This window comes from Numenius arquata, chromosome 5, assembly GCF_964106895.1.
Source record: "Numenius arquata chromosome 5, bNumArq3.hap1.1, whole genome shotgun sequence".
Classification (NCBI taxonomy): domain Eukaryota; kingdom Metazoa; phylum Chordata; class Aves; order Charadriiformes; family Scolopacidae; genus Numenius; species Numenius arquata.
The window spans coordinates 20,965,640-20,977,978 of record NC_133580.1 but is presented as its reverse complement, the minus strand read 5'-3'; the positions used below and the strand labels follow the sequence as shown (position 1 = coordinate 20,977,978).

The 12,339-nt window shown below is 47.1% G+C and overlaps 1 protein-coding gene across 1 annotated transcript in view; it reads right to left on the bottom strand.

Annotated features, from left to right (window-relative positions):
* KLHL13 (kelch like family member 13) overlaps window positions 1-275 on the bottom strand; it is a 93,274-nt gene extending 92,999 nt beyond the window's left edge. Inside the window, exon 1 of the mRNA XM_074147585.1 lies at window positions 238-275. Coding sequence (XP_074003686.1) covers window positions 238-275 — 38 coding nt within the window. The remainder of the gene's footprint in view (window positions 1-237) is intronic.
* Window positions 276-12,339: the final 12,064 nt, after the last annotated feature.

Below are 12,339 nucleotides of genomic sequence, written 5' to 3'. Positions count from 1 at the left end.
TATCTGTTAAAACATTTACTTTTAAGCCCTCGGAGCTAGGACAGGTGCTCAAATCATCCCATCCCTGGTTTTATCCCTGAGACTTGGGCAACGCATTCCCATATGCTTTGTGCTGACTGTTTTTCTTCTAGCAAGGTGGAACAGTTTAGACAGGACCGCCGTCCTAAAGCAGCTTACACCTCCCACCTTCAGGCAAAGTAAGAGACTTCCAAGAGGCAGGACAAATGAGTACGTATGCCAGTGGGCAAACAGAGCCCGAGGAAGGTGTCTGACATCACGGTAAACAGTCCTGCTGCTGTGACTACTGACCGCCAGTTCCACTTCTGGTCCCATCCACACCTGCAGAAAGAAACACCAGCAGTTTGGCCCCATGGGCAGCGCTGCCTGGGGAACCCTCCGCAGCACAGCCGTGGAGAGGAACAGCAGAACCCGATGGCTCAAGCAGGCAGGCAGCACCCGGCATTTCTTTAATAGGGAAATCGAAAAAGGTTTTAAGTTTCCCTGAAAACTTAAGCAACTACAAGTTGGGGCAAAAGCTCCGAGAACTTCTTTGAAAGCAAAACTTCTACTCACAATCTATTTTCATTTCTACTTTCACCTGCGCATAAGCGGTCTCATATTTTAAATATTTTGTATTAAAAGAACCAAGCAGAATAGCTTTAAAAATGGAGAGTGTGTTGGCATTGCCAAACGAATCTTGCACATTTCACAACTACAGAACACACCACCAAGCAGCTGCAATCACAAAGAAGAAGTTAAAACAAAAGCCCCAAGAAAATCATATGACCAGTGTCATTAGTATTTACAACAAAGCACTGTTTCCACAAAAGGAAACAGAATGACATATTTGCCACAGCAAGTTTAAAGCAAAAACATTGACAACCCAAATCAGTAGCTGGTGCATTCTTCAAAAAATTAGTACACCCGATTCACTTAAAAACAGCTTCTCAAAATAGGTATGGAAGACATCAAATTCACTGTAGGACGCTGAATATTGGAGACCTTTTGAATTTTCTTTCGATTGGTCTTCTGAAACACATACAACAATTAAAGGAGTCCGACGAATTTTGTCCCAGCTTGCAAGCTCCTCTTGGGTTCAAACAGACCCCTTCCTACCTCATAATCCAACAAATGTTTTCAAGAAATCGACTTCTGAAACACTCCTGTCACCAATACCAAGTGACACACTGAAATTCCCTGGATCTCTCATCTCAAGGCACTCACAGCCTAATTCCCTTTTCGGATTCTTCTGCTGCAGGATACAGGCAATTCACGCTGCATGGCGTGTGCTTTCACCCCAAACACTTACTACTGTGTAAAACCCTGAGAGACAAAGTTTTATGAAAATAATTCAGATGAAACTGGCTAATTTCTCAGTTACCCTAAAAGCCCACTGAAAGCATGCCTTTTCTCCCAGAGACTACTGTCTAACAAAAGACAGTTCGCTTAGGGATAGCAAACATACAAAGAGAAGTTTCTCCAACACTAGTGCTTTTAATTTATCCATAAAGTGCTAATCTCCCAATTTTAAGAAACCTGTTGCATCACAAATAGTTAAGTAGAAAACCATAAAAATGTTTCCATCCAGTATTCTCACAATGCAATACAGCTGTGAGAATTAAAAAAAAAAAAAGCTCAGAGAACCTTGGAAGGAAAGCAGAACATATGTTGCCCCATCTATTTAAGCTTTTACCTCCCACTCACGCTGACACCCATATACGCTGTGCCAGATCCGTGATAAAGGCATCTAACCCTGCGAACCTAGCCTGAGGCTATCGAAGTCAACTTTCCTAAGCTATTAAGCACCATTAGAAAAGTTTTGTACTATTGATACGGTGGAACAGCCAAACACCAAATAGTCTCTCTCTGAGACTGCTAGCTCTTCTAACAAATGCTTCGTATTTGTTCAATTTTTGCCATAATGCAGTTTCTCAGAAAGCTTTGCCAGCACAGATATATCAACTAAGAGAGTAAAGAAAAAAAAAAAGCCACGTACTAAGCATCAGAGCTACTTCGGCAATACAACAACTATGAAAGAGCAGAGCATTTCTGACAGCTTGGCTTGCGGTGTTTGTGGAGGTGATACAGCAGTGCTAGCGGACACACTCCAAGCAAAACACACTGCACGTTCATTTAGAGTCTCCTCCAACATGTTTCTTTGTAGTGTGAACTAATTAGCCCTTTCTAATAGCTGGACCACACTAAGAACGTATAGCCCTTGAGGTAGCATGAGCGGAACTTTCAATTCAGACAGCAGAGGTTATGCCTTTAGATCCAGACATCCCGGGCTTGGTCGCCACTGCCAAAGACACATATACGAGCATCACTGAGATAAAACTCAACACAAGATTCTTCGTTGAGTTTTATTTTTTTAAGTAACTCCAACATTTTTCTCAGCTTGTTGCAAAACAAAAGAAAAAAAACACATTGAAGATCACTAGAATTCAGGGGGAAAAAAGCAAGGTTTTACTTTGTATGCTCAATCCCACGGTGCTTCCAGCCAGCCAGTGGGCCAGCACCAGCCCCTCTACAGCAGCCACGTTTCACTTCCCTCTGAGCCTAATGAAGGACTCGCCATCAGTCCCTCAAACGCTGCCTCTGGAGCGATACCAGCCAAACAGAGTCCCTCTCTGCTGCACCCCTGCTCAAGAGAGCCAGATCCTCATAGGCTGTTTGAGATGATCCCAGAGCTCATCACCTCCCCGCAGACACCCCGTCCTATCATTTGTGGGACTGCACTCCAAACCGGATCAGGGAGTCTGTGCACCATCCCTTTTTTTCTAGCTGGGTGAGTTTGCTGATCTGCTTCATGCCAGGCACCACCAAAAGTAACACCATAAGTCACAGAATTGAACTATGGCCTCAGATGACGTTCAGTTTAGTGAATCTTTTACAGAAGAGCAGAAGAAACTCTTTAAAATTGAAAAGAAAAAAATTATGGTTGGGGCAAAGTCACTTTAATTCATTTTTGACACCTGGTGTCAAGCCAAGGCTCACCAGAAACAATCTTGCTCCTTTGAAGCAGAGCAGCATGCTAATTTGTGCTGGCAGCTTGCTACAGTTTTTTGAACTTCAGAAGTGAAGGAAAACGTTTAGAAGCACGATTTTGAAAATCACAGAATCAAAGAGATCACAAGAAGTGCATTCGGGACAGCATTTAATCCTAGTTACTATCCAAACTTTTTTTTTTTTTTTCCTACTATCAACACTCTGCAGCATATTCCTAGTATTAAATAGGATTGCAGAACAGGCTTTACCATGAAATCAAGAGATGTGGGGAGAGTGGCCCGGAGGTTCTTCATTAGCATTATCTCTATGTGTAGCTCACTGGGGAAAGAATAAGGAAGACTCCTCTCTGGCGTTCTATTTAAATGTATGAGCCATATTTAAATGGGTAAAGGCAGATATTTTTTGATGCAGACTTCACAGCGGGTCCGAGCCAGCATCAGCTTCATTAACCCTCAGAACGCCCAAGCTAAAGAGCCCTTTGCCATACAACACTGAAGAAGACGTGCACCTTGCGTCTCCTGGCTTACACGAAGGACCCGAGACAAGGCTCCAAGGGCTCCCGAGTTAAGATCGCACTTTCCACACAGAAGAGGAAAGTCCTGAACGGTACCTAGTAAAAACAGAGCTTCGCCTAATTTTATGCGAACAGGGCAAAGAGGAAACCGGCAGGTTAATTACAACCTCCGATCACATCCCCGTTTCTGACGGCTGCATCTCAGAACTAGTCTCCAGAACTCCATCCCGCACCCGGCCCGTTCCAGGAGCCGGGAACAATAAACGCCGCCGGGCAGAGTGGCCGGGGAAGGCAGACAGCGATTGGAACCGCTGCGGACCACCGCCCGGGACAGGGGAGCAGCAGACCCCCTCCCGGAGAGGCGCAGAGCTCGCTCGCCCGCCCGCTCCCCCCCAGCAGCCCTGCCCGGCGAGACCCCGGGCCCTCACCCACCGACCCCTCCCTACCCTTGCCCTCCCCGAGACACGGCACTGTGCTGCAAAGAGGGCCCCGCTCTTCTTCGCCCCCCAAACAGGGTCTCCCCCCATCGCCACCCGCCTCGCGGAGAGGTCTCTCTCACACACACACACACACACACACACACCCCCCACAGCGCAACCAGGGCACCCCCGTGTCCCCCCCCGCAGGCAGGGAGCACCCGCCTCATTCCTTCCCCCGTCCTCAGGGCACCCCTCCCCGGCTGAAGGGAGTCCTTCCCCCCCGCCGCCCCGGCCCCGCTCCCCTCACGGAGGGCGGCCTCGCACACAGGCCCCGCAGGACACAGGGCCCCCGGCCCCTCCGGGACCCCGGGCAAGACAGAACCCGAAAGCGATCCCTCCCCTCACCTGCGGGCGGCGGCGGCTGCCCGCCCGGCCCCGGCCCCGGCCCCGGCGGCGGGCCCCGCTGCGGAGCGTCCCAGAAGTGCCGAGCGCGGCCCGGGAGCGCGGCCCCGCTCCCCGCGCCCGCCCGCCCGCCGCCGCCGCCTGGCCCCGCCTCCCGGCACGGCGCGTCACCGCCCGCGCCAACATGGCGGGCCGCCCGGCCTCTGCGCATGCGCCCCGGGGCAGCGGCAGGGGCGGGGGGGGCAGCGCGCGGCGGGAGGGGCGTGTCCGGGGGCGGGGCGGTGGCGAAAGGGGAGGGGTTAAAGGGAAAGGGGCGGGGTCTCCGTGCCGACGGGGCGGGGAGGGGGACCAAGTGGAGGGAGGGAGGGAGGGAGAGAGGGAGAGAGAGAGGCATGGAGGGACGGACGGAGGGAGGGAGGGAGGAATGGAGGGATGGACAGAGCGATGGAGGGAGGAATGGAGGGAGAAATGGCAGGAAGGATGGAGAGAGGGGTACATGGATAGAGGGAGGGAGGGAAAGAGGGAAGGATGGATCAGCAGATGGAGGAAAGAGCAGATGGATGCATGCATGCATGGATGGACAGATGGATGGACGGATGGGTGGAGGGACGGATGGATGGATGGATGGAGGAAAGGAGGGAGGGGTGGGTGGAGGGAGGAATGGAGGGAGAAATGGCAGGAAGGAGGGAGAGAGGGATGCATGGATAGAAGAGGGGTGGGAGGGAGGGAGAGACGGAGGGATGGATCAGCGGATGGAGGGAAGGGCGGATGGTTGCATGCATGCATGGATGGTCAGACGGACAGATGGATGGATGGATGGACGGATGGGTGGATGTATTGACAGATGGATGGATGGATGAACAGAGAGATGTATGGAGAGGCTGGGGCGCACAGCAGCAGGAGCTCTGCTGGCAGGGGCTGTCTCCAGGAGCACAGTGCCTCAGGAGAGCTGCTGGAAGAGCAGGGAGGACAGCAAGAGGCAGCAACAGTCCCTTGTGACTTAGCTGTAGATGCACAAAAATGTCTTCTTGTGTTCTCCAGGAGATTAATTTGGGAGCAGCATTATTAGCAAGTGAAAGGCCAACCCCAAGTTACTCTCCTGACCATAGCGTTTCCTACTGGAAAGCCCAGAATTGCTTCACCTGCTCCTGTAACACTGCAGCATGGTGACCCTGAAGTTTCTGCACAGTCGTCTTCTCTCTTTCATGTGGCTGCAGCTCTGATTTGGGAACTGTTGCTCTTCTGCCATTCTGCCTATGTTGTTTCCTGTAAACACACCTTTAATTACTGAACCCCCAGCATTCAGCAAATTTTTGACTGTAGGTAATTTTAGGGTAAATAATGCCTTAGCTAAGCCCAGTCAACCCTAATGAAGTTATAGGAATTTCAGCAATGCAATTCAGGGCAGCACTTGGTGCAAAACTAATTATGAAACCATAGGCAGCCTTCCAGTCAGGACTGCCAGCATCTCCTCATAGCAGCTTGGTAACTTCAGCTTGGTAAATGTCCTTGGCTTGAAAGATACCGCCTTTAACCCTAAAGGAAAGGTTAAACAGCCCTTGAGACCATACCACACCATTTGAGAGTTGCATATCTTCAATACTGCTTGCTTTTAAAGCTGTCCTTTACCTGGAAATTTTTTGAAGTTGGCTTATCAAAGCCAGTGCATCGTCTGTCTCAGAATGAGAGAGACTCTGGTTCAGTAACTCTCTAACAGATTAACCGTGGGCAGTTTCAGGTTCACTTCTCTTCACAGCGACACCAACAGAAGCACATTCAGGCACGGAGAGCCAACTCATCACTACACTCAAGCTCACAAGAAATTCAGTACCTCATTTGCACTAGAAAGCACTTTTTGTGTATATTTTTCCTGCTTCTGTCCTTGAAAATGAACTCCTGCATGAGCCAGCACCAATCTCGACTTATCTTTAGAAAACTTTGGGAGGAAAGCATCTCTGCTGAGAAGGGACGCGGACATAGCGACGCGCTGGATATTTCACAAATGTTCCCAAACAGAATAACTCGAGGCTTGGAATGTGCTCACTCACAATGTTTTACAAAAAGCAGGTTGTAGGAGTGAGTTCTTCACCTTTTTACTTGTTTATTTCTGTTAGAAATAAAGAAAAATTTGTCATTTGAATAGACTGTAGCTATAAAACACGTGCCCCTCTAGATACAATGTTCTTGCAACTCTTTTTACTCCCAAGGCAAGATAATGTCTCTAATGCACCTTTGACTAGGCTCTTGTCCAAGTTTCAAGCCCATCCCACACTTCTAATGACACAGAAACTTTCGGACCCTCTTTGCTTGCTTACACGGCAGAAGGTGGGTTTTTACAGCCCAGGTTCCATCTCATTTCACAGTTGAATACATGCACTTTTTTGCTAAGGACTTGGCAGACAAATCGAGTGCTCCAGTGTTCTTCTAATGGTTCCACCTTGAAGACCAGGCAAGTTTTCCCAGGCTTTCCCTGGGGGCTCCTAGCACCAACCCCGTAACGTGTCCTTGGCAGCCCCAGGAGATGCCAGCCAGCAGGGCAAGGGCTGGAAACCTTGTCCAGCAGACCTACCTTTGTCACTGAGGTTTTCTTATTGAAAATACATGTACTAGGGTTGCTCAAATGTTATTTTGTCAGTAATAAAATTGTTCTAAGCATACTTTTCTACAAGGTTTTGATGTCTTTCCTTGGTATTTCTCTGCAAGAAATCCACCTTAAATTTGCTGTAGACTCTGACAGGCATCTCACAGTATAAACACAACATCAGACAAATATGCAAAATTACTAATATAAAGCAATTTACAAGGTAAGTTCTTTGTACATAACTTTACCACAAGACCATAATCACAAACGTTTCCTATTAAATAGCAACTTATAGCACAGTTCCTTTCAAAACACCAGTCTCAGAATTTATGCCCACAAATCTGACATTTGATAACTGTACTGAGCACAATTTGCTGTGGCAATATATGTTCTGAGGAACTAACAGCAGTATAAAGAATGAACAAAATTACCAGTTCAGACAGAGCGTGTTTATATCCACCTCACAATCACTTTGCGTTGATATTACAGATTATATATATATAGAGAGAACAATATCCATTAAGCAATAGCATTTCCTCTGCAGAAATTTTACAACATGATTTTCTCTAAAAAGGAAAGATAACACGTACCCACGACCACCTGACCTAGAAACAACTCATTCTGAACATTTGCCATAAATTAAAGCAGAAGCTATGACAAAGCTGAGTAGAGAACTTGGGTAGAAGAGGAACTAAGCTCTATTAAGCTTCAGTTGCTTGTTACGAGATAGAAAGATTCACTATTTGCACTTCTGCAGGTGGTGACTGGTGAGGAGGTGCAAGGGAGTACCCATCCACCGGTACCTAAGGCAGCTTTTCTCCAAATATTTTGACTGGCATCGCCTGCCGAAGTAACCTGTTCCATCCATGACCCCTTCTCCAGGCACGATGCTGGAGATGGAGATGCATCCACCTGATTCCAGCTCTTGAAGCGAGCTCACGTGCTGCGGGAACACTTTCTACTTCCTCTTACCTTTTGCATGCTGCAGTCTAGAAAATGGTTACTTTCAGGATATATACTTTGTACCGAAAATGGGCTGCGTCCGATAGATCCGGATATTCATGCCATGATAACAGCCTCACAAAATTAAAATCGTTCTAAAATTAGAGGTGAGGTGCATATTTGTCAAGCAGTAAAAAAAAATATTTGAAAATATTTTGTGATAAAAAGTCATTCATTTTCCCACACGGTATGCACAGAATGGCAGGGGCTGGAAGGGACCTCTGGAGATCATCTAGTCCAACTCCCTGACAAAGCAGGACCACCCAGAGCAGGTTGCACAGGAATGCATCCAGGTGGGTTTGGAATATCTCCAGAGAAGGAGACTCCACCACCTCTCTGGGCAGCCTCTTCCAGGGCTCTGCCATCCTCACAGGAAAAAAGTTTTTCCTCATGTTGAGAAGGAATTTCCCGTGTTCCAGTTTGTGCCTGTTGCCCCTTGTCCTGTCCCCGAGCACCACGGAGAAGAGTCTGGCCCCATCCTCTTCCCACACACCCTTTAGATATTGCTCAGCATTGATGAGATCCCCTCTCAGTCTGCTCTTCTCCAGCCTGAACAGCCCCAGGTCTCTCAGCCTTTCCTCAGCAGAGAGATGCTCCAGTCTCTTGGTCATCTTTGTAGCCTCTGCTGTCCCCTCTCCAGCAGTTCCCTGTCCTTCTGGAACTGGGGAGCCCAGAACTGGACACAGCACTTCAGATGTGGCCCCACCAGGGCAGAGCAGAGGGGGAGGATGACCTCCCTCGACCTGCTGGCCATGCTCTTTTTAATGCCCCCCAGGAGACCATTAGCCTTCTTGGCCACAAGGGCACAATTTAAGTATTTTCAAAGCCCTTGACTTTCCCCCCTCGCCCCCTATGGACCACTTGATTCCAGCCATAGACAGTGCATTCCCAAAGCTCCCTGACTCCTCTGGTCCCCGCTAACGCACAAATCCTATGGAGCTGGTTTCCCCAAGTAATTTTATTAATCTGGAGTAAAAAGTAGCATCTGCTGAGCACAGGCAGCCAGTTCGGGGTTGTTCCCGGAGGCTGGCATCCCATCCCAAGGCCGGGATGTGCAGACAGAAGCTGCTCGGCAGCCGACCATCTGGAGCGGCTCTCCAACCTCTGAGAGGGAGAAAGGGGTTTGAGCAGCAATAAATCCTGTTTGCTGGGGCTGGTGAAGCCTCATAAAAAGTCTTTGCAGAGCGGAATGTCCCTATGTGCTATTCTTGCTGTTTTCCCACCGTGTGAACTAGAAATTTCCCCAAGGAAGTTACCGAAATAAAAATCCATAGAGGGAGGTTCACTGGCCCAGCTGTGTTCTGCCGCATTGTCCTACTCCATCTCCACTTCCAGCAGCACCCAGGAGGCACCTGGGATCCTCCAGGAACATCAGCAAGGAAAACCTTTTCCATTTCCCTGGCTTTTCCTGCAAGGAAAGACAGCCTCACAGCCTCTCTCCCTGCCCAGTGCTGCAAGTCCCAGCCACCCTTGCTGCCCACAGTGGAGAATGGAAATGCCAGCTTCCAGCCTCATTCTTTAGGGAAGAGAAATGTGTATTATTTTCTTCCCCACCCCAGCGTTGGTAGGATCAGAACCAGGTGAGCCCTAGCCATGCCCACCCGGACAGCTGCAGGCAGCCCTCCAAAGAAAATGACACTAAAAGTATATTAAAGTTTGGCGAAACAGGTATTTGAAATGCCTCTCCTTGCAGAGTCAGTGCTTCTACATTACAAACTCACCAGATATACCAGTTTTCCCCTGTGCTTGGAAGAGGAAATAAGTGCCTGGTGTGTTCTGGTGCACATTAGCATTTTAAATTACTGTTAAAATACAGATAGACCCTGTGTGTGCAAGCCTCGATTTTCAACCTTTTTGTCACCATCCACAGTCACTTCCACGAATGTAAAAACGAGGATAAAACAACAACCTGACGACTAATTTTTGTTAATACCACTTATAATGTTTCATCTCTCTTTGCCCTCCGTACAGTCTCCCGCCATGGAAATGATAATCATTGGGTCGGCAGAGAATCACAGCCTGTTTTGACAGCCTGCCCGTCTCTTCCAGGCAAAACCACAGCAGAACAGAGGAGAAATCAGCGTAAACATCACCGCTCTTCTCAGAGAAACATTTCCAATGTAAATGGAGCATCTCACTGGAGAGGCAAAGTCAAAATATTAAAATATGTAGGAAGGGGGAATTATTTTGGCCACGGAGCATTAAAATTCATCATGTGTGGGGAAAAAAGAAAAAGCAGAAAACATTCAGGGTACAATTGATCCAAACCTTAGGAGTTTGGGAAGATAAATGAAATGTGAAAGGAGTGGAAGGAAAGATGGGGAAATCAGAGAAGACTACGGCAGGGAGTACAGCCCGTAACTAACAGCCAGGCAAAAAGGAGGCCATCCAGTGCCAGTGGAGGTTTAAGTGCCTCAGGAATTTGGAGTGGTTGCAAAATTTAACATAGCAGCTACAAAGACAGTATTTAACCTAAATACGCCACTTAACATCCTTGTGTTGTCTGGTGCTACAATAGCCTCTATGGTTTGAGAACATGGAAGACTGAAATAAAAGTAACACTGACATTTTATTCCTATTTTTTAAGCTCATACATGATAAGATTGCTGGCTGAGTTACTGTTTTTAAGAAATACCAGATCTTGCCCGCTGTATCGTGCCAGCTTCGTATGAATGGGTGAAGCGAGGATCAGCCAGCCCATGGCTCACCTTCCCCAGAGATCCATCACCCAGGGCATAACTCATGGTGGACACACAAAATCTTTTACCCACCTTGTCTTGCAAATTCTTGTACAATTACAACATCTACATGTGTAACAGGGACTTTTTCATCTTCAGTTGCCTAAATCGTTTTGGAAGCCCTCCTTGGGCACATCAGCACTGACAAGTAACAGCCTTTACCGACTGCAGTCTGCCAGTCCCAGCCCAAAGTCTGTCCTTACCTCGAAGGATTTCAGCCAAATAAATTAAATAGCAGTGAAACCTGTCATTTCCTTCAAAGTTATTGTGTGGTTTATCGTAGTTTTCTTCCAGCTAATCTCAATGAAGCAGAATTTTAGATTTGGAGGAATAGCTCTATTTTAAATGGATTTCTTTATGCTATTAAATATTATAATAAAATATCATTATCAGAAAAAACAGTGAGTGCTTTTCCTTCATGGCAGTGGAGAGCCATTTGGGGAGCTGGGGAAGGCTGCCGGTCGTGCCTGAGAGCTCGGTGCGGGACTCAGTCAGCCCCTTCCTTTGGTGATTCAGGAGATCTTCCACAACAACCTTCGTTTGTAAGTCACACAGGAATTTTCTTGTAAAGTCTTTCCTTGCTTGCTTCTCCTTGAGATATGTATTTATAAACTTAACTTTTGAGTTGTAGTATTTCTGTACATTGCTTTTTTCTTAATTTCTTATACACATTTTGAGACAGTCTGGAGAGGGGTGAGAATTTGAAGTTCGAGTCATAGATATTTGGAAAGTACAAATCTCAGTTATCTGATTTTTCTAAGCCATCTTTGTATCTTTACCCTCTCTTTTCCAAGGTTTGTCTTTTTTTTCTAGCTTTTACAATCTTAGAAAAAAATAGTAATTTTTTTTCACTGTTAGGCACTAAGTGAAGTAATGCAAAGAAGAAAATGCTTCCAACAAATGTCAGGGGAAAAAAGAACCAAAATACAATACTCAGCTTCAACTCTACATGTTTCCAAAATGCACTACAATGGGGCTTTTAATATTATTCCCATCAATATCTCTTTTTTTTTTTTTTTGAAATATCTATACAGCAGAATGTGCTGGGACGTTTTACGATTCAGGAAATAGTTACATTCTTATTTACATACAGAAGTTCCAACAGCCAAGAGAAATGTCAGGTTAATCAACATCTTCTGCAAGTCCTTCTGGTTTGGGCAATAACTGTAACAACACTTTTTTGCACAGGGTTACGAGTCACGGCAGATAACGGCTTCCACCGCTGAAGCCTGTGTATTCTCCAGGCTACAGAGTTCACCATTCTACACCTAGACGCTTTTATTCCTCGCTGCCAAATGCTGCCGATTCCTCTCGGATGACTGCAGGTCAGCTTTAAGAACGTGACAGGATTTAAAAAAAAAAAAAAAAAAAAAAAAAATCATTCAAAAATACTTTTTCTCTTAAACTTCAGTAACATCTCCTTGCTTTCGACTCCTCAAACTGGTGATACAGGTCTTTCTTATCACAAAGAGGAAACGGGGAGCGCGACACTCCTCATCTTGCCAGGAATGCAGCAGGGTAAAGAAGGTCGCTTTCATCTTCCTTCCCGTTCCCACAGGTGGGGATGGACATGGAACAAGTGCCAGCAGAGGAAACCTCTCCAGCTGGCTGCGTTCAACCGGGACAGGACACGTGGCCCGGGCCAGTGGGAGGGCTGGTGTGTGTAACTCCCCC